Genomic DNA, 24,498 nt, shown 5'->3' on the forward strand with positions numbered 1-24,498 from the left:
AATAAAGGAACATCCTCACCTCGCTCAAGACATCCACGCGTATACCCTTATTACGCGGGCAGTTGATTAGCGCGTGCCACCTAGAAGTCGCAAAGCCGCTATGTCGTGCGCTACTGCGCGCCGTCAGCGCCTTCGTACGAGTAGCTTTGAGCATAGCTCATTCTTTGCATAAATCAACTGGGCTCTAAGAAAGGTAGTCCCTTTAGAATTGCTGCTTGGCCATGATGGTCATAAGAAGTGTTCAGTAGACACGAAGGTTAACAGAAAGGTCCGGTAGAAAGGTCCGGTAGAAGGTTCGGTATTTACAAAGATTGATGGTAAAGATTGTAAAGAAAGCTTGGTATAATTGGAACAAGTATAGCTATACTCGTTTGAAACGAAGAGCCGCTACGTCTCATGGCAAAGACGCCCTGCCTGTACGTCGTTATGCAACGTCCCGAACTTCACGCAACTTCGTTGAATTTATAGCTAATTTAAAGTCAGACAATCACCTTTCTCCTCCAAATGCTCATCGACCACGTCACCGCAATCGGCGACGACGTAGCGGAATTAAAGAAGACTGCTGCGAAAGGCAATAACCTTATCAGGATGGAAGGCAGGATTGAGGGCAGGCTGCTGGCGATGGATAGCAGGATGCTGTCAATGAGCAATGATATTCAGGGCGTTATCAAGAGGGAGGATCGATTCGATTGTGGGATAACATGTACAAGTTCTTCAAAGGGGATGCTGGAGAGGGCACTATTGTGCGAAAGCGCAATTTTGCCGGAATGATGGCTGAGGCCGAGGTCGCCAAGGAGAAAGAGAAAGTTGCGAAGGACAATGAGGCGGACTCCCTGCTCGATTTCACTGCTGCTAGCAGCACCACGCTATGCACGTATGAAGCACACTATATAACATGTACATATCTTCGACAGTCCCTCCATTAGGATCAGCACGGTGAAACTGTGCTTCAAGACCAACTCAAGGAGTCTCTTAATGACTTAAGCTACCTTGGAGCGTGCCCCCTCTTATCTCAACGGGTTGCCCATTTGCCCCCAGGCCGAGGACGAGCGACGAGCCGGTCGTGCGTCCAGTGGTTCGTCCATACGATGCAACTGCCGCGGCTGGTCCTTCTCATGCGGCTTCTGCTCAGTCCGAACGATCAATTTACCCTGACGAACATCTATTGGCTCCGGGTTCGCACGCTCGATCTCCAGCTTGATCTTCCCACTAGAGTCGATGGTCGCCCGTAGAGGCGTGACCCACACCTTGGGGCCGCCTTCGGTGTCGAAATCGGAGGACTCGACACCCTTCTCCTTCCCGGTGGCGTGGCTGTGCTGGCGCTTGTCGTTGACAACGACGCCTGCGACGCCGAGTCTGGCCTCGGAGATGTTGCCTGTGGTTTTCTTGCGGGGTTGCAGGACACGCGCCTGTACTGGTGTGTGGAAGCTTTGGGGTCCGAGCACGGGATGGTTCTCCATGAAGTTGCCAGAGCGGAGATATGATAGACCCGCTGAGGGATGCGTCGAAGGTGGCCCAGTGTCGAGGATGTCAGGTGCCACCTTATTGGTTTTGCCTTTCGTGAAGCTTGCAGTGGAGTGTGTTTGAGGCAGATCCAGGAAGTCGTGAATGAGGTTGCTCAGGTCTTTTCCATCGGCGAACTCGGTACGGTAGTTCCTGATGTGCGCAGCGATATCCTCTTCGGAGACTTTGATCTCGATCTCGGGTCCATTCTCTGGACCTGGCGGTTTGATGCCGTCGTTTTGGTATTCGCGCCGTCGCTCAGCTAGAACCCTTTCTTTGATGTGCGTCCTGAGATACTCCTCAAACTCGTTCTTCCGTTTCCGCACCGTCTCTGTGATGTAGCGCTTGAACTGCGCCTCTGTCATTCCTGCCACCCACGGGCCTTTGAACCTCCACCTAAACCTCTCCGTCGAGGCTGCCGATGGTGAGTTATACGCGCCGGGAAGTACAGGTGTCGTCGGCGCCGGCGGGTCTGGGTCGGTATTATCAAGGTAGTCCTCAAAAACGCTTTTGGCGGCTGTCGACGTTCCCGACACCGTGTTACGACTGACGGGCATCGCCAGGGGCATGTTCAATTCCTGCCATTTCTGAAGAGTGCGAGTATGGTCTGCTGCCGACTCGAAATCGGTGATATGTTCCCATGTGTCGAGCGCGGTGATTCGGACAGCCGGGGTGGTTGTGTTGGTGGTGGATCGTAGAGGCAGTGCGCGCTTCAGGCCCCAATCGCCGCGCGAGAGTGAGGATTGAGGGGTTGTGATAGCCTGGTATATCGGATGAGGCAAGGTCGAGGTGTCTGATGCTTTGGATGCTGCGGCGAAGGTGGATATATCGCTGCCAGGTCGAGGGAGAGGAGGCGGAAGGGAGAAGAGGCGCGAAGATCGCAGGAGCTGCGCGCCTGGCGACAGAGACTTCCGAGACATCTCTGAAGCCTTCAGCTACCAACGGATGCTGGCGCAGAGGATCCAGACAAGCTCCAGCTGCAGTTTTGATAGAATCGTCCGTATTGGTTGACAGAAAGTCGAGTTCGGTTCCCCCGAAGTTCAGCCACGGATATCACGTGGTTGCAGCATTCACGATCACCAGCGGAAGATATACTGAGGGTGGCACGTCGAGCAGGAAAAAAGCCTCACCACGAAACTAGAAACTCAGGGCTGCATTAACAATGAAGCTCCCTTTACGATCATTATGATGCTCTACATCACAGTCTAGATGGCTAACTCAAGGCTTAACGTCCTATCGTTTAGTCTCAGAACTTACTTCGGCGGCTGAACGTGAATTCCTTTGTGAAGTTAATGGCGAACGAGCGCTGGGCCGCTGTCGCGGTGAGGCATTTTTCCCGCCCGACGTGGGTCGAGAGGGCTAGATACGATTCCGCCAGTGTTCAGCTATTGGAGAGTGCAACGACAAAGCGTGTAGTTTACAGAGAGTGCATAGCTTCTAGTTAGTCGCGAGCCACGGCTATCAATCCTGATTGCGTTTCCACTCAATAACATGGCCTTCTGCTAGGGCTGCCTAATGATCGCTGACGTATACGCATATAGGCTACTTCATATTGCCCATGTGTGGATCTGAAGAGACTGGTCCTTCAGTGACCCCTGCGTACTCCGCGAGTGTCGCTTACGCCATATGCCTGTACGGCTATCTTCTAGCGGTAGCAGAAGTCCATGTGAACGCTGAAACACGAGGCGATGCTCACGGCATGTCTCGTTGCGCGTCCAAGTAGCTCATGGATCAAAAGCACACCCCAGAGCCGATTGTCGATAGCTTTGATAAACACAGCTTAAGGATTTGCTTGTGTGAGTAGCAGGTCCAACACGCTGGCGTCGATAGAAATTCCCTTCAAAATGAACATAAATGGCGCCTCGTCAGAGACCGTTCATATACCCCAATCCTGGTCGTCGTCTTCGTCGACTTTGTGGTTCGCTATTGGGGGTTTGCCTGTCTTAGGCTCGTACCCCTCGATGGCTGAGTGTGTTGAGGTATCGTTCTTCCCATGAGAGCCTGGAGCTACTGGCGGCTTGACTGACATCTTTTCGGCTACATCGCTACTGAGGAGGCGGAAGGGATTCCCGGAAGTAGGCTTTTCGCCCCTTTCGAGGGCTAGAGCCGCCATATCCTGGCTCATGTTCTCCTGAACAAGGTCCTCGGGAAGAGGCTTCTTGCTTCTGATAGGCAACGCCATTGTGTGTGCTGCCTCCGGCTGATCAACCATGAGAGATATGTCGGTACCCAAACCGCCTCGCCTCGTCCACGCAGGCTCCTCATTAAGCTGGACCTTGACATAGAGCGCTCTCCGTGCACAGTCTTCAGAGCACCAAATCTCGAGCTGGCTCCGTGGCACGATTCTGGCTGGACTACCGTCGCTGCTACCGGGAACTATGCGCATCTTTCCGCCCAACTTGTCTTTCTTCGGTGGTCGTGGACAGAGCGCATAGCCGCACAGGTCCGCGGCGTGCCGTTCTTCGATCAGGGAGTCGTAGTCGCTTGGTTGGAATGGCGTAATCAGGCTCTTGAACTGTACTACATCGCCTTCAGAGGGGTGCGCTGGGTCAGCTTGTGGAGATGATGGTAGCTCGAGGAGGGCTTCTAGGGCTTCGAGTATCTGGGCTTCGGCGTCCTTCTGTTGCTGAATGAGGCGGGCATGGTGGAGGGCTATGTCGAGGTTGCGCTGGTCGCGAGGATTGACGGGTGGTGATGATGAGTTGCTACTGTTAGTGCTCTTCTTCAGTATTGATTTGGGCTTCATAGCTGCCCCTCAGCGTTGTGTGCGCGTGGTGATGCAGATGCAGGTGGGAAGCCTAGCGGCGTTCGGAGTTTTGATTCTGAGGTAAGACCGAATGCAGCAACACAGTGCTCTCCATACAACCTCTCACAACCCCGGTAAGCCAACACTTAGTAACAGCACGGCGTAGGCTCCGGACACTTCAAAGGAAACGTACATAGCTGGTTTGTGTGTCCCCGGTGCACAGCGTAGTTTGGCAGCGTAGATGTAGCTGACGTACACTTGCCCCGCTACAGGCTCCGTTGCTGCTGTACAGATTGTCCTGTCTGTCATTGGCGCTGGTGGATGAATCAGTAGCAGTAGGGCCGAGGTGACCGCCACACACATCAGGAGTTTCCTGAGCAGAGTCGCTTTCCGCTGTCATAGAGCGCCTTCTCACCGCAGCCCTCACAATGGCTCGCCCACCGTTCAAAGTCAAAGCCATCTACAACTACGATTCTGCTCACGAAGACGACCTTGGCTTTCCAGAAGGGCAGGTAATAACCGTGACTGAAGAAGAGGACGCCGATTGGTATGTGGGGGAGTACACAGACTCATCGGGTACGAAGCAACATGGCCTTTTCCCTAAGAACTTCGTGGAGCGCTATGAACCAGCACCACCTCCACGGCCTGTAAGGACCGCACGGCCCAAACAGCCTGAGCCTGCCGCCGCACCACCAGAGGAAGAGACAGAGCGGGCGCCCCCGCAACCGGCAGCTCGAGTTGACGAGACCGATCGGATATTGCGAAAGCCAGCTCCTCCACCAGCTGAGGCCCCGACAGGCGCTAAGGAGCAAGTCTTGCCCTCTTCTCCGCCTTCATTCCCAGTGCCCAAAGCTGCCGAGCCAAAGCCAGAACCTCCGCTCGCCTCGGAGCCAGCTCCGGCTCCAACCGCCGGCAAGGCACCCCCACCTGCAGTAGCGGAGAAGCCGAGTTCGTTCAGAGACCGCATAGCAGCTTTCAACAAGCCGACTGCAGCCCCGATAGCTCCCTTTAAACCTACAGGTGCACCAGGTGGCTTTATCAAGAAACCATTCGTGGCACCTCCGCCAAGCCGCGATGCTTATGTACCTCCTCCACGCGAGCCGGTGCCGCAGAAAGTGTACAAGAGGGAGGAAGACCCAGAAATCGCGGAGCGCCAGGCACAGAACCAAGAAGATGCTGAGAAGGCCGGTCTTGTGTCCACTGAAGCAGCCTCAGAGGATGCGGAAGCGGCTCCAAAGCCGCAAAGTCTGAAGGAGAGGATAGCCCTGCTACAGAAACAGCAGATGGAAGCGGCTGCGCGTCATGCCGAAGCGGGTAATAAGGAGAAGCCTAAGAGACCTCCCAAAAAGCGGACTGAATCTCACGAGCCGGTTCAAGCGCATGAGGCGGAAGGCTCGGACACAGAATCGCTGAACACAACGGAGCAGATATCAAGAAAGTCAACGGACTTGACACGTGATGCAGGACATGCACCTCCAGTGCGAAGACAGTCTCGCGGTCCAAGATCTCCAGCCGCCGTGCCGCATGATCGTGAGCTCTTTAGCGACGGAAACGACGCAGATCAATCAGCTGCGGGCGAAACAACCGAAGAAGCTGAGGGTAGCTCTACTAGCGTTGAGAACGATGAAGAGAAGTCCAAACTCCCAAAGGCACCAGGAGCATTCCCCAAAGAACCGGACGTGGGCACCGAAGAGGACACGGTAGAGGATGATGAAGAGGAAGAGGATGACATGGATGCTGAGACCCGACGGCGGATGGAGCTAAGGGAGCGGATGGCTAAGATGAGTGGCGGAATGGGTATGGCTGGCATGTTCGGCCCTCCTGGAGGTATGCCTATGCCAGGAGCTCCAGTTCCTAAGAAACGAAAACCAGCAGCGAGCAGCACCGGAATGTCCGCTGAGGAGCCGGAAGCGTCACCGGTACAGTCGCCTCCTCAGCGCATGCCCATGATTCCAATACCCGGCATGCCGCATAGGGAGCACGTGAAGAGCCCTGACTCGGACACCGAGTTAGCTGTTGAGAAGGAGCCTGAACCGGCGCCGCCTATTACCAGCCAGCGACACGCAGACGAGGTGCCTGATGTCGAGGATATCAAACCTGAAGTCCCACCACTTAGACAACCGGAAGAGCGAGCGGCCCCGCCACCGCCACCATCTCAAGGTGTGTATCGATTTATTCGCAGAAAGCCCGTGCGACGCAAGCCGCTGCCGTACCTTGAACCACTCAAGCCAGGGATATGCGCTACCAGCAAGCCGCAGGTGGATGGCACTGGTGGCGCAATCGTTGTTTCGAGAGTCAAGGTGTATAGTAGGTTGTCTAGCGGAGCGCGGGCTGTATATCTAGTGAAGTCTTTTATCTGGACTATGCTAAACCATGACTTCCAGAGAGACCAGTACAACCCCCACCGCTAGCTACGGAGCGTGCCATTCCTCCTCCGATACCCAGTGATCGACCTGTCCCAGCGCCACCGCAAGGTCTGCTTTTTCGGACATTGCACGCTTGTTAATTGACCACTAACTTCGACCAGCCCGTCCTGTGCCACCTCCCCCTACAGCGCCGAGATCACCAACCCCCGGCTCAGAGTCTGATGACGACCTGCCGGGAAGCACTACTGAGCTTCCAGTCAGAGGGACTGCTCCAGCCGTGCCCAGTGCGAGAAACTCGCGACTCCTGAACGATGCAGATGACACTCCATCGATGCAGTCTCCGGATAAGCGTACATCTTTCCTGGCCTTTGACCCTGCGTCACCATCTTCCCCAACAATGTCAAGCCCGACAGAGAAACGATCGAGTCGCATACCACCAATACCCGTCGCCAGTCCAGATCTGGCACCTACAGCATACCCGCGGCCTCCACCTCCACCACCACCTACTGCGGCACCGCCAAGCCGTCAGCCGACTATGGAGTCAGTGCCTAGACGTATGTCTACGGAAGGAGATGAGGGAGAGACCGAGTATGAGGGCGACTACGACACTGACATTGCTCCGGGTGCCACGCACAAAGACGCATTGAAGTCTCATGCACGCGAATCGAGTCTGGACGACAGTGTAACTGCAGATGATAGATCTTTCCGCTCGCCACCTATGCCACCCTCCGGCTTCGCTCCGCCTGTTCCACCTGCTGCGGCTCCTCGGGCAGTACCTCCCCCTCCACCGCAGCAGCCACCTAAAGATAGGAGATCGATGGATGTGCCGAGAGGCCTGCCGCCACCTATACCGCCTCCTCGAGAGCAAGCCGCGCAGCCTGGTGAATACGAATATGACCCGTACAAGTACAGCAGCCCGACAACACGCGCTCCCCCACCTGCCCCAGGCATGCCGCCACCTGCGCCTGCACCTGTGCCAGAGTCTCAGGAATATTCAGACGATGATGAAGACTTGTACTCCGCTCCGCCTCCACGAAAATCTGCCGAGCGGCCACCGCCGTTGCCGCCTCAAGCCCCTCCGCAACGAGATCGACCAGTGCCACCTCCACCGGTACAAACGCTAGCAACGCCTCAACTGCCACCGCCTGGACCACCCACTCCCACTCACGCTCCGGCCAACCGCAAATCACTTGATGTTGAACGACAGCTCGCAAACGCGGGTCGAAGATCAATGGACCAACCCCGCCCTTCCGCCGAGCACGGCTACATCGCAAGCGACATCGACCTAGGTACCAGCAGTCAGTGGTGGGCGTACCAGAACACCCCGCCCCCCATCTTCCAGAACCGCCCAGACATTCTCTTCGAAATCGAAGAAACCACCAACACAAAGCGCGGGGGCAAAACCACAATCTCCAAAGACGTCTACGTCCTCTACCCCGACTATTCGCAGACCGTCATAACAGCGCGCTTCGACCCCCGCGACGTCGGAGACGTGGTCCTAGAGCAGCGCCACGAGCCGCCTCCCGCGCGCCTGCGCCAGGACCAGCTCGAAGCCGCACACGCCCGCTTTGGCCAGCGGATCTCAGACAGCGCGAACTCGAAACACAACACCGTCGTCGGGGACGGCTCGCCGGCAGCCTTAGTACTAGAACTCATCCGCCCGCTCCCGTCCGCGCTTCTACCCGTCGGCACGCGCGCATACGGCGCGCTCGTGTACGCAAACATCGCGAACGCGAGCGTGCAGCAGTTCGACGAGATCAGGCCGGGCGACATCATCACCTTCCGCAATGCGAAGTTCCAGGGCAAGCACGGGCCTGTGCACACGAAGTATAGCGTTGATGTTGGCAAGCCGGATCATGTGGGCGTGGTGGTGGATTGGGATGGGACGAAGAAGAAGGTCAGGGCTTGGGAGCAGGGGAGGGAGAATAAGAAGGTTAAGATGGAGAGCTTCAAGGTGGGGGATTTGAAGAGTGGGGAGGTGAGGGTTTGGAGGGTTATGGGGAGGAGTTGGGTTGGGTGGGAGGATGGTAATTAGGGGCGTGTGAGGAAGGGGGTTTTGTATAGAGAGGAGTCGCGTGTCGCAATGGCAGTAGCATGCCCTGTACTATAAAGATCTGATCGTTGCGACTGATGTGTCGATATGCTTCCCTTTCGTGATCCCGTGCTTGCGTGTTCTGCCGAATCCGCGTCCGCGACTTCCACTCTCAAGTCGAAATCTCGGATGTCTCGCTGCTCGGCGACATCAACATGGCACCAATACACATGCCATCGGCGCTCTCCTTCGAGCTGATAGCCAAATGCTCTGTATGCCAGAGTCCCGAGTCTTACGTCTGCCTTCACTAACCGCGTTATTCAGGTCACGAAAGCCCGCGCCGCAAACCTCCGTCTCCCACATGGCGAAGTGCCTCTCCCCATATTCATGCCTGTCGCTACGCAAGCCTCTCTGAAAGGCCTCACGCCGGAGCAGCTCGAGGACACCGGCTGCAGGCTGTGTCTGAATAACACGTACCATCTGTAAGGGCAGATCCGGCCAGGTCTGTCTGGACACTTGCTCATGCCGTGATCAGAGGACTTAAGCCGGGACAAACCACACTCGATGCGATAGGCGGGGCGCACAAGCTGCAGTCATGGCCGTACAACATTCTCACAGGTGCTTGCCCTGATGTCCTTGAAAGAGACACCGCTTGAGAGACGGTGGGCAAGATGCTGACGGACGCAGATAGTGGTGGGTCAGTTTCTCATACCTGGATCCGGCCGGGTATGTCAACCAGCTGACAGAGCGCAGCTTCCAAATGGTATCCCTCCTCAAGCTCTCGAAAGTCACAGAGGAAGGCGTGCGCTTCCTAAGCCCGCACGACGGCAGTCCCATGTACAAGCCACCGCCTCACTCGCACATCCCCATCACCAACTAACACTCTCCGCTAGGCTACTGACACCCGAACATTCCATCTCCCTCCAAAACTCAATCGGCTCCGACATAATAATGCAACTCGACGACGTAATCGCAACCACCTCCCCCGACCACGCGCGCATAGAAGAAGCAATGAAGCGCTCCGTGCGCTGGCTCGACCGCTGCATAGCCGCACACAAGAAGCCGGAAATCCAGAACCTCTTCTGCATCATTCAGGGCGGGCTGGACCTCGAGCTCCGGCGACAATGCTGCGCGGAGATGGTCGCGCGCGACACGCCTGGCATCGCTATCGGAGGCCTCTCGGGCGGAGAGGCGAAGGACGCGTACTGCAAGGTCGTGGATACTTGCACGGGCCTTCTGCCGGAGAAGAAGCCGCGGTACGTCATGGGTGTTGGCTATCCGGAGGACCTGGTTGTGTCGATAGCGCTCGGTGCGGACATGTTCGACTGCGTGTGGCCGACGCGGACGGCGCGCTTTGGCAACGCCATCACCTCCTCTGGCACCCTCAACCTCCGGCATTCGAGCTACGCATCAGACTTCTCGCCCGTGGAGGAGGGGTGTCCTTGCGTTTGCTGCAGGCCGCCAGAGCAGGGCGGCTTGGGCATCACGAGGGCATATATCTACCATGTTGCTGCGAAGGAGACGGCGGGCGCGCATCTGCTTAGTATGCACAATGTGCATTATCTGCTTACGTTGATGAAGAGCGCCAGGACGGCGATTGTGGAGGACAGGTATCCGGCGTTTGTGAAGGGGTTCTTTGCGAAGCTGTATCCGGAAAGGAGTAAGTATCCTGAGTGGGCTGTGACGGCGCTGAAGGGAGTTGGTGTAGATTTATTGGTGAACTAGATGTATCGCGGTCTGTGGTCTGCATGTTACCCTGGTAGATGCCTTCATGGTAACATAGAGATCAGGCGTAGATTGGAGCCTCTCAGCCCTATGAACTACTCACCCTTGCAATCCGTCGCGTCCCCTTGGCGAGGGACGCGTTCACATGCCCATCGTCATCGCCCTTGGACCCTTCGAACATCCCACTAACAAACAACATGAATACGCCGTCCTAGACAACGCTGAATCCACGATACAGTTCGACACAATCGACACAACCTCTCACGCCGCGCCGAACAGCGACAATGGGCGACGACCCGCCCTCTGCGCCCGTCGCGCACTCTCCGCGCACCACCAACAATGTCCGACAGCTCTCAAGCTCCCTAAACAGGCTGTCACTCAACACAGCCTCTACAACACCGCTACCGCCTTCCCCTGGCCCAAGATCGCCAAAACCACCGCTACGAACTTCGTCGAGCAATATGAGTCTCGATCGCCGAACAAGCGCTACTCCAGCAATCGCGAGGAAGTCGTCCACGAGCTCTCTGAGGAATGGCAGTGCGCCAACGACACCACGAAAACTTGATCCGAGACGCTCAATATCCAATCTGGGTGCTTCGTCGTCGCCGGATCATAAGGCGCTTCCTATGGCCCAGGCTGAGATAGCGAGGGCGGAGCCTGTGACGGCTGCTAGTGTTGCGAGGGATTACTTCAGGAAGGAGCTAGCGCGGCATGAGGAGAGTCTTCGAGAGTGAGTGCAGTCCGATTTCTTTCGAGGTCTGGGAACGACGTGGAGGGACATAAAAAAGCAAGCGCTGTGGGGAAGATCTTGCCAGCGCTGACAGTCGCAAACAGTCCTCCATCGACGGTAGTCATCCTCCACGACTCCTGCTATGGCCACAGATTCTCGCGTCCGAAGACCTCGAAAGCCAACCTTAGCATGATAGTAGAGCGCCCAGAACGTATACGCGCCGGGGTTCTGGGTATCTCAGCAGCCTACGTGCGACTCGGCGAGCGCCATGCCGGAGGCCGACACGCTCCACATCCGCACAATGCACTACCTTCCACGCTACCGTTTCGTATACGAAGAACCTCACGTTCTATTGACATCAACTCTTTGCCGATTACAAATGTCCATGGTACGAGTTGGATGGCAGAGTTGAAGGAGATGTGCGCATCCGCGGAACGCAAACTGGCTACTACGGGCAAAGAGCTTGTTAGAGAAGGGGAAGGACAGCTAAGCGAGGATAGGTTGCATGAGGGTGACTTGTATCTCTGCCCGGAATCGTTGGGTGCGTTTCAGGGGGCGCTTGGTGGGGTCTTTGATGGCGTGGATGCTGTCTTCAATGGTGGTGAGTACAGCCAGATTTCCGTTGGAGCATCTCGCACTACTACTACGCCTTCGTTCGCGGGCTGAAGCAAGACAACATCGTTCTTGTGTCACGCTTCAGGCCGGACTCTCAGCGTAGCATAAGGGATCGTTATTCATTGATCTGGGCGCCAGCAGCATTTGTATGCACGGGACAAAGACCTCTGGAGTCCCTCAATACTGACATGTTCGGGCAGACAGCGGTGCCAAACACGCCTTCGTATGCATCCGCCCACCAGGCCACCATTGCTCCGCCGACTTTCCATCTGGCTTCTGCTGGCTCAACAACGTCCACGTGGGTATCGAGTATGCCGCACAAGCGTACGGCTTAACCCACGCTGCAATCATCGATTTCGATCTTCATCATGGCGACGGCTCGCAAGCCATTACGTGGGAGCGCAACGCCCGGAACGCGAAGATGCCCAAGAGCACACCGGTGTCCAAGAGGCCTTCGATTGGCTACTTCAGCTTACACGACATCAACTCCTATCCCTGCGAGTATGGCGATGAAGAGAAGGTGCAAAATGCGAGTCTTTGCATCGAGAACGCGCATAACCAAACCATCTGGAACGTGCATTTACAGCCCTGGAAAACAGAAGCGGAATTCTGGGAGCTCTATGAGACGAGATATTCCGTGTTAATCGACAAAGCTCGAACTTTTCTTCGCAACCAGACACAGCGTGTACTTAGCAGTCCGAACCGCCCGCAGCCTAAAGCCGCCATCTTCCTTTCTGCAGGCTTCGATGCGAGCGAGTGGGAAAGCGAGGGCATGCAGAGGCATAAAGTGAATGTCCCTACCGAATTCTATGCACGCTTTACACATGATGTAGTCCGTATGGCCAAAGATACCGAGACTGGCGTCGATGACCGAATCGTCAGCGTGCTGGAAGGAGGATACTCAGATCGAGCCCTAGCCAGCGGCATTATGAGCCATCTCAGCGGCCTCGCTGGAGACGGTGAAAGCAGCCTGGGCGACAAGACTGAGTGGTGGCATAGCTCGTGCCTTATCGCTCTGGAAGGGGTGGTCAGTCCAAATGCACCAGCGGTGCCCAAGAAACCCAAGCCTGGAGCACCATCGACCTTTTTCTCCACGACTCAGTCGTTCTCCGCGAAGGTTGTGGATCCGTCGAAACTATCGAGGAGTATTTCGGGAACGTTACGGACCACTCCTCCGAGAAGTAAGTCATAGCCCAGTAAACCTCCTCCCAGTCCTGTTGGTTCTACGCGCTTCCGCAAACTAGAATTTGTGGACTCTTAGAAACCGTTCACCCCCTAGAGGCCCTGGATGCACGTCAGCGGAGGCTGTTCGGCCACTTAAGAAGTTTCTCAGGGGGTGCGATGTGTAGCATTGTAGATTTTTGTGCTGACAGCTAGTCGTAGGCCTTACGCCTCCACCGCCAGAAGTCGATTGGGCCACTGCAGCCCACGAACTCAGCAAGCTTCTGATACCGACAGATCGCCAGACACGGAGCTGCCTACCCGAAGAACTCTCGGAGCCAAAAGCCAAGAAGGAGCGGCAGTCTATCGCCGTCCTGCCTCCCGATCCAAGTGGACGGCAGCTCAGAGACCGGAAGTCCAAGATGCCAAGCTACACTGCTCCAGCCTCAGACGACGAGGCACTTCCCGCACAACCCGCAACAAAAGATACTAGCCGTAGGAAGACCATGGCTGTCCTGCCGTTGGACGAACCAGCAACTGTACAGGCGTCTTCGAGGGTGCCGAGCAGGCGACTAAGCGTTGCTTCTACCATTAGTTCCACGAACGGCGATCATAGCACCCCTCCGCTCCCTGTTAACAGAACTGCTAGACCAGCGCCACCGAACATGCAGGTCAAGAAGGTCAGAGCACCCGCGAAGGCGCAGGTTTCTCCACCGGCGGTGCCTGTCAGACAGCACAGCGTGCCTGTTGAACCGTCTGAATATGCTACGAATCAAAAGTCCGCGCCAACCTCAGAGAAGCAGAACTCGCATGAGAACGACGGAATGGATCAACTAGCATCGAAGCTTAAGAGAATCACCATCAAAGTCCCACCCAAAGAGGAATACGAAGCACGCCAGAAGCAAAAGGAAGCTGATGCAGTCAGAAAGGCGGTAGCAAAACCGGCCGCGCGCAAAGTGCCCACATCTAAGACTACGAAGGCTGCTGCCTCGAAAGCAAGCAAAGCTGGACAGACGGTGGTCGTTGAGGCTAACGGTAATCCTGGGGATGCCGCGCCGTCGGCCAATATTACGCCACCGCAAGCCCTCAACACTTTAGCGGATCCAACCCCGGGCGACGCTATTCCACCTCCCACGGCCACGTCCACTGCATCCGCCACACTCAACATCGGTATCAGCTCGCCGGCTGCAGCCGCCGCAAACCCCGCTGCACCGCCCCCGCCTCCAGCACCAGCTACTCCGCCAACCTCTTCAGCCGCCGCCCCACACGCTTCCGCCGCCCCACCCGCCATCTCCCCACCCAAGAACCACAGCCCAGCAGTCCCACCAACCACCGCCTTCATACCACCTCCCACCTCCCCGCCCCGTCCCTCAACCCCTCCGCCATCTGGCCCCCAATTCATCCCCTACGCCCCGCACCCACCCAGCGCGCCCCACCACCACGCAATCGCTAGTCCGGCACAGCCGCTGCGTTGGCTCCCGCCCAACTCCGACGCGGAGGCTACGGGTGGTGTGGTCATGCCGCCGGGCAGGAAGCAAAAGGCGCTCCCTGTGTTTTCGGCGGACGGAGTTATTCCGTTTGGGACGGCGGCGGCGCCGTCGGCTGTACAAGCATCAAATGGCGCTGTGATAGGTGCTGCACGGCATGGATCGGAGAGGAATGCTTTAGGTGCGGGTGGGGAACGAGAGAAAGGAGGAAAAAGAGAGGGGGAGGTGTGGGAGGTGCCTGATACGCCTATGCGGTGATGGATGGCATGATCCCGGTTTCGTTTCCGTTTTAGGCGCGCGTTTTGGATAGAGATACCCCAATTGTTGTTCTTTAGCGTCTACCTTAGTTCGGTATGAGGTAGACTTGGACTTCTACGAGGTAACCAAGGTCCTAACGATTTGATATGTTACTTTAACACACTCTTCATTCTGTTCGCAATGTCAAAAGAGTCTGACCGCCTGAACGATACAACATCCTAACCATATGATGCCCGTCCGGTTATAGAGTCCATCTCTCTAAGATCCGTCCGTCTATATAAACCATTCCTGGCCATTCCTACCACACCAACCGGCGACGCCCCACACTCCTGCAGTCCCACACATCCTCCCCAACGTAGCTGCAGCTCTAACCTAGATTTAACACGGGCTGATGAGGGAAAATTAGAGTCAAGTTGCGCGGACGCAGCATGCAGTACTTTCTTCGCCGAGCGTCGTGTTACGGCCAGCCGCCCACTACCGAATGCGGCGATACTGGCATGTGTATAGAACGACCCGGCTGGACGATGCGCATCGTACGCGGAGACCTCTAGAGTCTTACCCCAGTACGGCGGTGGGAAATCTTTGGTTGGAAGTTCGACCATGGGTGATTGACTGAGGATTGTGTGAGCAAGTGAGACTCACTACTTCGATAAAAAGATGTTACTCTCTCAGATATTGAGATGACGTTCAGCCGTCCCCTTGATACTACATTTTTATCGTATTTCAAGACAGACATATCACGACCTACATCTGCATACATCGACGAGCCACGGCGCAAAGACATGAGACTCCAAATGCGGCCATAACAATCTTATCGTTTATAAAGTCCTTCAAGCCTCAAAGCTTGAGCAACTTCCCGCGCTGACCTGCAGCTGAGAGTTCTGAGAATCTCTACCGCGGGGGTATCTCCTATGATGAAGTTTAGGAAGCCAGATTGAATGCGCGTAGGAGAAGAAGCGTGCTCAGAGCGTGAGAGATGATGAGGTGAGGTGTAGTTCTCCGGCCGCACTAGAGCGAATAAGGCGTAGACGCTCGGCTAGAGCGGGAAACCACCACACTTCATCGAAAAACAGCAAAGATAAGCCCCAAAAGCGAGAGCAAGCTGAGGAAGTAAGAAAACATCACCAAAATGCAAAAGTCAGAAGGAAGCCCGATGCGGGGGTCTGGATGAATTGTTAGACACTGATCGGTCTTGCTCCGAATTGAATAGATGACTTACCGAACCCGCAACCTTGAGATTAAGAGTCTCACGCTCTACCGATTGAGCTAACCGGGCTGCTGTTGAAGTTTGAGATCATTTTTTGTAGATATCTAAGAAACTTGAGCTGAAAAAACGCAAGCAGCCCAACCATACGGAGTCATACCAGGACTCGGTCGGCCTTGCCGCCGAAACGACTGTAGAAGTCATGCCATGGCCGCTTTAAGAGTCTCAACAGATATGTTCTCTATATCCCTTCACTACCATGAGTTCTTCAGACACTAGAGGCTCCTCTGTCGTCTAACTGAGACTTCATCTTCATGCATGCCAGTATGTTCTGCTCGAGGCGCGGACGAGGGATTCACGAAGCAAATCCCGTTTCTGACATCTCCTGGGATCAACACCACGGCAAGGTTTCACTCATTAATCAACAAACAGCTTGCAAGCATATTGCAGACTATGTTGTTCATTCTGATATGGATCCAAATGCTACGAGAGTAGGGTATCTTACAGCGGCCAAAATCGCAGAAGGAGAAAAGGATACAACCGCACATCCAACTCCACAGCTCCTGAAGATCCTCTGCAGGAAACCAACAAAGCGGCTTGAAATGCTTGCGCCATCCACTTGTGACAAATTTTAATCCTGTGACTTCGTCCGTAGCCTTCATTGCTGCGTCTTTCATACCTCGTGCCCTTCAGCCATCACCAGCACGAACTGAAACCACCAACCCTGAGGCTCGTCGCATTGATTGCTTTTCGAGTCGCGGGAGTTCGGGTCGACACCTACTCATCGGCCAACAACGGCGCCCTCTCCCTATCCTCACTAACAATCTCACCCCGCTTGAACGGGTCCCTTCCCAACAATCCTGGCACGCCGACCGCCAGGGAAAGGAAGAACAATATCCCCATGATGATGAACGCGAAGATCCACTGGAACGCAATCGCATGCGTCAGGAACTGCGATACGCCGAGCGCTGGACCAAGTCAGTATCAAACTCACGACGGCCTCGCGCATAGATTCAGTGGGCCACTTACCGGCTGCGAGAACCGATAGCTCAAACCCCATCGTATAATCCTTAAACGCGACCAAAAAGAACATCCCATACGCCAGTATTCCCCAAATGGCGATATTCGCCAAAATCCTCGCCGCCAAGCTATGCGCATGCACCATCGCCGCGCCGCACCAATACAGCGCGACGAAATTCCACGCCAGCGGGCCGCTCACAACCGGAATATGAATGAATCTTGGAGTCTTGCTGTGCCGGAAGTAGGCCGCGGACAGGTTGAAGAAGTTGATGATGAGCAGCACCTCTGCGATCACGAAGTGGCCCCGTACCCAGAGCATGATGAAGACGAAGAGGAGCAGGTTGTGCGCGATGAAGTGGGAGCCGACGTTGCAAGCGGCGCGGACGTAGACCTCGTTGCCGGAGTAGAGGTGCCACGCGTAGCCGATCTGCATTATGTAGAGGACGAGCCTGCGGGGTGTGAGTAAAGAGGTTTCCAAACAGGACAGCCAGGACAATCTCCCTGATCCGCTGCGCGGGGCAGAGTTAGGGAGGAAAATGGGGCTTGCATACCAATACACGCTCGTAATAACAGAGTTCATCGCGAACGGCGTATGGTGGTGCCGATTCTGGCCCCAGATTGTGTGGCGATCATGCTTGTGCTTGCCGTCGTGCGGCGCCTCGAAGGTGTAGTAGATGGACGTGATGACGACTAGGAGCCATGAGAGCGCTGTGAAGACTTTGTAGCCGATGATGCTGCGGCGTGGATACTCGTCGCGGTTCATGAAGGGGTTGACTGGGGAGTTGTTAGCTGCTGTTTGCTGCGTGATGCGTGGGCTGCTTGCCTGAGTGGACCCCTTCGTGGACTTGGTCCAGGACTTCGTTGGTGTCTGGCATGATTGTTGTGAGGAGTGGTACCGGGGAAAGTTGTAGACGGCGCAGCTACTCAAGAAGTTTGCGCGTGTTTACTGTGTTGCGGGCGGAGCAGCTATCAGTTGCAGAGCGGAACTGAGGCTGCAGGTTGGTGTTTGCTTGCTGCGACGTCATTCTCGGCCCACTCGGATTGGCCAAGGAACGCGTGATGGCTTGCATAAGCGTCCCCCGCTTCGGAGATGCTGCCGCGTCCATCCCAAGACCGTTTTCAAAGCCGTTATCCGCAAATGTTAGGTAAGCACCTTGATCGTAAACTACATCCGCTTACGGTTCAGAGAACGATGGTTGCTTAAGGAATGCGTCGCTGCATTGAAAGCTAGTCGTGGACATTAGGCGTACGCTATAGGCAGGAATCATAGATCAAGGATAGATATGGTAGTCAATGCACGAAAGGCCTAAGCTGCTGAACACTTCTTATCACAGCAAACTGGTTTAGTTATTTCAGCTTTGACATGATCACGGATCCAACACAATCGTGAACATGGTACGAATCCATAGCAGCTAAGCACGTCGGGCGGGAAAATGACTTCCCGCCTGACGTGCTAAGGTGCGGCAGCGAGCTTTAGATAAATGCCCCCTGGAGGTCCGCAGTGGGACGAGATCGGATATCCTCGGCGGCCTACTGCACAACAAAGTCAGGGGCATCGATTCTGCAAGGGACGGTGAGTGCATAAGCGCAGTGCTGAAGCTCAAGGACGTCGGCCCATCGACATAGCGTTGCAAAGGACATCTCTTCGAGAGCAGTCCTTGTGTTAGGTCCAACATCGAGTTTTCTTCTAGCTATCCCTAGCCCATGCGAACATTCAATACCGACACCGCTCAAAGCCCATGCCCAAACACCGTGACAGATGCCATCTCTCAGACCTCCGTCTCCGTCTGTGGACTCGCCAACTCCTCATCCCCTTCTCCATCCTCCTCCGCCGCCTCCTCCAGCTCCTCAGGCTCTTCAGCCCCCTCCGGCTCATCCTCCTCCACATCAACCACTGCCTCGTTTGGTCCCTCCCTTTCAAGCCTCAACCACTCCTCCCATTCCGGAAACATATCCTCATCGGCCTCCAACCCCTCCGTCCCCGGCGGCACGCCCAGCATCTTACTGACCCTGCTCTTGCCGTCCTTTTCCAGCGCCTGTTTCCACTTCCCCACCACCCCCGGCGTGCTGCTCGGCTTGTACGTCTGGCTAAAGAGCACCGCCTCCGCAACCCTGTTCGTGCGGAGCAGGAGCTCGATGCAGCCGTCCACGTCGCCGAGCTGCCACAGACACGAGAAGGCGACGTTGTGCGCCGCGGCTTTCTCCGCCATCGCTGTGAGCTCCCTCAGCCCGTCTGCGTTGCTTGTGCTAGAGTAGAGCAGCAGCAACGAGCTCATGTCTTTGGCGTGTGAGAAGCACTCCTCGGCCAGGGCGATGTTCCATGCGCTGAGCGCCGCGTCCCCGACGGTTTTCCACTTGTGCTCCGCGTCCGCCTCGCGCGCGATGCTGAGCGCGACGTCCAACTTGTTCAGCGCTAAGCTCAGCTCAAACCTATGCTCCGCATCAGTAGCCACCTCGAGCGCTTCCTCTTTATACCCCTGCCCCTCCAAAAACCTCGCAATCTTGTTCTTCTGCTCATCAGGAATCTCAGCGAGAGTTTCGTTCGCGGCCTCCATCTCGCCGCGGAGGACTAGGGTCTGATACTCGACGACGCTGAGGCTGAGGGCGTACGAGATGATGGCGACGTCGCGGTCCGCGAGGTAGACGCGGCCGTCGCGTGGGAGGTAGCCCAGGACGTAGTGGGGGGCATCGAAGTGGGCGATGGTGTAAGTTTGATCACCGACGACTTTCCAGCCCGTAGTTAGCATGGCGTATGGTTGATCACTAATGAGGAAACTTACGGTAGTTGAGCCGGTTGGTGCTGTTTGTGTAGATGAAGCAATCGCCCCTGATTTCAATTAGTACGGTAGTCATAGTACATACTATCAAGTGGTTCAAGACTTACACCCACTGACCGGTACGGACGCTGTGGATACTCGTTAGCAATGTTGCACAAGGAACTCTTACGAGGTCCACTCACGTCTCGTTGATGTCCGTAATAACCTCAAAGGCAGATTCTACGCCATCGTCCTCGACCTCACCCGCCTGAAGCGCAGCAACATAACTCTCCCTGGAGAAGCGAAGCACGTAGAACGTATCATCGCAGGCCAGCGTCACAAGCTCGCCGCTCTCTGACCAGTAGACCTACGCAGAAGTCAGACACATAAGCTTCACTTCAGCGAGTTTCCTCAGACGACCTACGTTCTTGGGGTCCACCTCAATCCGCCGAATCAGCGCCCCCGAGTCCCAGTCGAAGAAGCCAACACCCCCCTGCCCCTTCACACCAAGCAGCGTTCCTCCAGTAAGGCCTTCAGCTTGAAATCCCACATTCAACCCCCCACTGCCCTTCTCCTTGAAGTTCCGGAACATCTTCACGCTCGTCGTCGACTCCCGAATAGCGTAATCCTTATCATTCTCCTTGCTCGCCCACGCGAAATCCAGCGCAGAGCCAAACGCCTGGTTGCGGAGCGCAAGCGCCGTATAGATGATATACTCACCATCCCCACACACCGACACAAATCTCCCATTCGGACTGTGAAGAAGAGACTGCGGGTATATTTCCGTGGAGCCCAGGTCTTTGGTCGGAAGAGTCAGGCGCTCGCCGTCTTTGAGGCTCTTGTCCGCGCCTTTGATGACTGTGGTGAGGATCTCGGAGTGCCGTGCGAAAATGACTTTGCCGGAACTATCCATGGAGACTGCGGGCTCTTCCCTGCCCATCTTGATCATTACGGCGCCGTCGTCGAAACCGATTGCGATGCCTTGCTTGCCGCGCTGGTTGGCACAGCACCAGGCGCGCTCGAGGCCATAGTTGAGGCTTTGCTCTAGGCGGTAGGTGTTTGCGTTCCTGCGGACGGTTAGCAAAAACCTCCGGTCTCTAGCCCAAAGTAGCGAGCATCGGCGCTTACCATAGCTTTATGGAACCATCCTCAGAGCCGCTGATGATGATAGGCAGCTCAGGATGGTAGCAGGCGAACGAGACATTGCTGGTGTGGCCTTCGAGGGTAGCTATTAGTCCCTTCGTTTGGTAGTCCCAGACCTTTGAACATGGGTCAGCTAAAAACCGCCAGTCACATCGTCAATTGGACATCCATGAATACCTTTACTGTCCGGTCGTCAGAAGTGGTAAGCATGTATGGCTTGTCTGCCCCCGGATAATAGTCTACATGATTGACACCCTTGGTCTCGTGCGCTTCGAGGGTGAAGCGGGGAGTCGAAGAGCCGAGATTCCACACCTTGACCGTTCGGTCGAGACATGCGCTGGAAAGTTCAGCGGAAATGTAAGACTCCTAGGTTTTGCGGTTTGGCTCACCTAGCAAATGTGTTTGTGTCTTTGGGGTTGACTGGTGGTTGTTAGCGAACAGGTAACTCCTGAGAAGCCTGAAAATTCACATACAGCAGACATTCATAACGTAGTGGCTAAGAGCAAGTCAGTATAGTTGACCTTCTACGATTCCATGTTTTGTCGGAATCGACTCTTTGTGGGCAAAGAAAGGGGCTGTGTTCTGAGGACTATGGTCATGCCGCACCTGTGACCTTCGAAAACACTTATGCATTTCCACGCTTGTTCCCAATTCCACAGCTTGATGGTCATGTCATCGCTACCCGTGATCACAAAGGGCTGCGTCGGATGTACAGCAATAGCGCGGATATCTAAGCACCGGCTATCAGAATCTGTCGAGTACATATTCGGTCCACAGCTTACAGTCAGGGTGCGCTTCGAACGTCGTGACTTTCTCGGAAGTATTGTAGTTGTAGACGCGAAGCTGGAAATCGTCCGATCCACACACGATCCAGTTCTGCACCGTGTCAGCCCCAGCTCCCCTTACTACAGCGTTCAGGGCCGTCGGTGGACCTACCTTCCGCGCAATAAATCTGCCAGCTCTCACAGGCTACACCATCATCAGCTTCCCTTCCCTAGTCTCCTCACCCTCCTTCCACAGTGTGCACATACCACATCCGTAAGCTCAAAAGTCTTGACAATGCTCTGTGTCGCATAGCTCCAGATATGGACGTGTCCGCTGTATAACGTCGTAAGGATCCACGGCTCCGTCGGGTGGAAGTCGATGCCCTGCTGTGCGTCAGCGCTGTTCTAGATGGGCTTCGAGGGGTAGAGGTACCTTGACGCGCTCGCTGCGGGCGAAGAGCTCGCGCTGGATGTTGAGGGTGATGTTAGCGGGGCTCATTGTAGGCAGGGCTTATGGGGGAGCGGTGAAAGAGGCTGCTGGAGGGGTTCCTGGGGTGGCTAGACGCAGGTGGCTGTACCTTAACGTCGAGGCGCATCGTTATGGTTTATGCAGGATGTCTGAGGTAAGGGAGAGGGTTCGGCGTGGGTTGCAGGGCTCGGTCAAGTCATGCGGCGTGGATGCTTCGAGGGAATGTCGAACTGGAAGGCGTGTTTTGGAGAGGAAATTGGTGGTCTGGAGCTTGTGTTTGGGTATCTGCCGTGCTCTCAGATTATTGTTGCGACGTCTCCAAGTTCGGTGTGGTGGTTCTCCCAGGGCCGACTTGCCAAGATTTCGAGGTGGAATGCGCTGATGTGGGTTCACGAAACACATGGCAAAAAGCACCAACAGCATATTGTTGTACCTTGAACTGCCTATTTTTCGCCGACCAGCAAGGCCAAGCTAGAATTCTACATACAGAGAACGAGCAAAGAAATTCGTGCCGTGAGTATTAAGTATACAGTTAGTCGTAAGCGCGTATCCTGCACTTCCCAAGAACCCGAGTCCACATCGAAACTCCAGTCCCGGGAATCGCAAGCCCAACCCTAAAATATCCAAACAGAGAAAGAGCCTCAAGCCACAAGAAGCAAACCCCCAAAGACAGCCGAATAGCCAAACCTGGCCTATGAGATTCTGCTCCCAGTACTTCTCTACTGATACCTCGGCGGTGTGCCCGCGGGCTGTCCGCGGTATTCAAGCTCGCGCCTCATCAGGTCCAATGTACCAGGGAAATACGGCTCGACACCAAAGTTTCTGAGATAAGCCGCCGTCTTCTCGATGCGCTTGATCTCCCTCTGCACAGCCCACTCCTCGTTCTCTTGGAAGCGCCTCCGCACAACTTCTTCCATTGCTTGGTCTAGCTTTCCGTAGAAGTCTCGGCGTGCGGCGAGGTCAGACGCATCGCCAGTGTCGAGACCACCGTGCGAGTTGAGGTTGCCGCCGAGCTTGAGGATGAGGTCGAAAGCGTAGCGCGGGCCGGTGGGAAGGGAAGACAGGCGCGTGATGTCGGGCAGGAACTTCGACATCGCTGACGCGAAGTGCGAGGCAGAGATGGAGTCGTTGAGGTCGTCCTGAAGGCGATGAAGGTCGAAGTTGACGATGGTGATCTTGCGGTCGAGTTGCGCGTTCAAGGTGTTGGCGCTGTCGGGTGTGGTAGAGTCCATGACTTTCGCGATGGATGGTGGAACGTCTGTGGGATGGTTAGCCGGGACTGTCGCACGACACGTGGTATGCGAAGAATGAAGTGGAACGTACCAGGCCTCAGCCCTCTTTTGTCGATCCACGAGTGCACCTCTGCCCGCTGCTGCTCCATCTGCTCGACGTAGCTTTGCAGGTCTGCGATCTGGCTCTCTAGTTGCTCGATCTTGTCCGAGTATGGGCGAACAGCTTCGTTGAATGCGCGCGTCAAAAGGTCTGGCATTGGCTCAGCCTTGATCGGCGCCATTGGAACTGGGTTCATCGGAGGCAGCGCATTGTGTCCCGTGCTGCCATTGACACCATTGGGTAGGCCTCTTGTCGCGCCATATGCCTCCTGCGGGCCCTGTTGGCGTGAATACATGTCTTTGGAGTCTGGCTCGGTAGGTGCGAGTGCAGTCGCAGGAGTAGTAGGCTGAGAGTTGGTCCTGCGGGAAGATGTAGGGCGCGCTTCGTACTTCTCGTCACGATACTTGTTGTCGCCGTAGTCTTCAACGTAAGAGTCGGTGCGTGTGCGTGACAGTCGTTTGAAGAATGACATGTTGGGAAGAAGAGTAGAGCGAGGGTGGAGGAATGCTACTGCTTTATGATCGAACTGGAATGAGGGATGCTCTAGCGCTTCGATAGCTGCGGAAGAGGTTGGTCGTCCTTAAAGAAAATGCGATGGCTGTTGTGGGGTTGGAACTGATGGTGCGGTGTTTGGCCGATAATGCTGTGGCTGGCCAAGATGAGATGAACCCTGAAGACAGCAACACGGACCTTGTCGATCCGCGAATCCCCGGACTATTCTACGGACTGTAGTGGCAAGAGGATATCTGTTCGGCTTCAATTGATAGAGTGTGAGTGAGTGTAGAACGAGCAAGCACGAGGAGTGCCAGTTGCGACAGCTGCGACGGCCGTCATAGAGATGGCGACTGGCGAACGTTGGGGAAAAACGGGGCTCGAACAGCCGGAAGCGATGCGAAACACCATCTCCGACCGCCAGGCTTGCCGCCGCCACTCCGGCAACCATGGCGTATGCCGCGCCTCATTGGTTGACATGACGGCTACACTAACGGGTTCATTGCCGTTACCCGCCATCTCAAAATGGGAGAAACCTCGAGACCCCGACATTGAGTGGGTGCTACTGGCACGAGTTGGAGAGACTCGTTTGTCCCTCGAGCAAGAACGAGGATGCCTACTCTACGTGTGCGATTCCGAACGGCTGTCACTGCTCACGACAAGGCGCTTGCGGACCACATCGATTTATTCAAGTC

General features: G+C 55.6%; 8 protein-coding genes across 8 annotated transcripts; 3 read left to right on the plus strand and 5 right to left on the minus strand.

Moving 5' to 3' along the window:
- Positions 1 to 1,007: 1,007 nt before the first annotated feature.
- Positions 1,008 to 2,423, minus strand: W97_07506 (uncharacterized protein; the record flags this gene model as incomplete). Its single annotated transcript, XM_007785375.1, has 1 exon — positions 1,008 to 2,423. One exon carries the CDS (start codon positions 2,421 to 2,423, stop codon positions 1,008 to 1,010), a length of 1,416 nt encoding a protein of 471 aa, XP_007783565.1.
- Positions 2,424 to 3,379: 956 nt separating this feature from the next.
- Positions 3,380 to 4,249, minus strand: W97_07507 (uncharacterized protein; the record flags this gene model as incomplete). Its single annotated transcript, XM_007785376.1, has 1 exon — positions 3,380 to 4,249. The coding sequence occupies one exon, from the start codon at positions 4,247 to 4,249 to the stop codon at positions 3,380 to 3,382; it is 870 nt and encodes a 289-aa protein (XP_007783566.1).
- A 428-nt stretch (positions 4,250 to 4,677) lies between these two features.
- W97_07508 (uncharacterized protein) lies at positions 4,678 to 8,650 on the plus strand (the record flags this gene model as incomplete). The annotated part of the gene is made up of 3 exons (XM_007785377.1): positions 4,678 to 6,411; positions 6,669 to 6,723; positions 6,777 to 8,650. The coding sequence occupies 3 exons, from the start codon at positions 4,678 to 4,680 to the stop codon at positions 8,648 to 8,650; spliced, it is 3,663 nt and encodes a 1,220-aa protein (XP_007783567.1).
- Positions 8,651 to 8,862: 212 nt separating this feature from the next.
- W97_07509 (queuine tRNA-ribosyltransferase) lies at positions 8,863 to 10,372 on the plus strand (the record flags this gene model as incomplete). The annotated part of the gene is made up of 5 exons (XM_007785378.1): positions 8,863 to 8,919; positions 8,972 to 9,129; positions 9,183 to 9,265; positions 9,394 to 9,484; positions 9,541 to 10,372. The coding sequence occupies 5 exons, from the start codon at positions 8,863 to 8,865 to the stop codon at positions 10,370 to 10,372; spliced, it is 1,221 nt and encodes a 406-aa protein (XP_007783568.1).
- A 284-nt stretch (positions 10,373 to 10,656) lies between these two features.
- On the plus strand, positions 10,657 to 14,623 carry W97_07510 (uncharacterized protein; the record flags this gene model as incomplete). The annotated part of the gene is made up of 4 exons (XM_007785379.1): positions 10,657 to 11,102; positions 11,207 to 11,703; positions 11,918 to 12,898; positions 13,101 to 14,623. 4 exons carry the CDS (start codon positions 10,657 to 10,659, stop codon positions 14,621 to 14,623), a joined length of 3,447 nt encoding a protein of 1,148 aa, XP_007783569.1.
- Positions 14,624 to 16,604: 1,981 nt separating this feature from the next.
- Positions 16,605 to 17,610, minus strand: W97_07511 (uncharacterized protein; the record flags this gene model as incomplete). The annotated part of the gene is made up of 3 exons (XM_007785380.1): positions 16,605 to 16,795; positions 16,857 to 17,296; positions 17,399 to 17,610. 3 exons carry the CDS (start codon positions 17,608 to 17,610, stop codon positions 16,605 to 16,607), a joined length of 843 nt encoding a protein of 280 aa, XP_007783570.1.
- A 1,006-nt stretch (positions 17,611 to 18,616) lies between these two features.
- Positions 18,617 to 22,009, minus strand: W97_07512 (uncharacterized protein; the record flags this gene model as incomplete). Its single annotated transcript, XM_007785381.1, has 14 exons — positions 18,617 to 19,572; positions 19,628 to 19,674; positions 19,732 to 19,752; positions 19,807 to 19,970; positions 20,028 to 20,670; positions 20,732 to 20,862; positions 20,924 to 21,083; positions 21,136 to 21,166; positions 21,220 to 21,242; positions 21,353 to 21,476; positions 21,529 to 21,622; positions 21,683 to 21,715; positions 21,778 to 21,894; positions 21,944 to 22,009. The coding sequence occupies 14 exons, from the start codon at positions 22,007 to 22,009 to the stop codon at positions 18,617 to 18,619; spliced, it is 2,610 nt and encodes an 869-aa protein (XP_007783571.1).
- Positions 22,010 to 22,698: 689 nt separating this feature from the next.
- W97_07513 (uncharacterized protein) lies at positions 22,699 to 23,783 on the minus strand (the record flags this gene model as incomplete). The annotated part of the gene is made up of 2 exons (XM_007785382.1): positions 22,699 to 23,237; positions 23,303 to 23,783. 2 exons carry the CDS (start codon positions 23,781 to 23,783, stop codon positions 22,699 to 22,701), a joined length of 1,020 nt encoding a protein of 339 aa, XP_007783572.1.
- Positions 23,784 to 24,498: the final 715 nt, after the last annotated feature.

The sequence above is a fragment of the Coniosporium apollinis genome (assembly GCF_000281105.1).
Source record: "Coniosporium apollinis CBS 100218 chromosome Unknown supercont1.41, whole genome shotgun sequence".
Classification (NCBI taxonomy): Eukaryota; Fungi; Ascomycota; class Dothideomycetes; genus Coniosporium; species Coniosporium apollinis.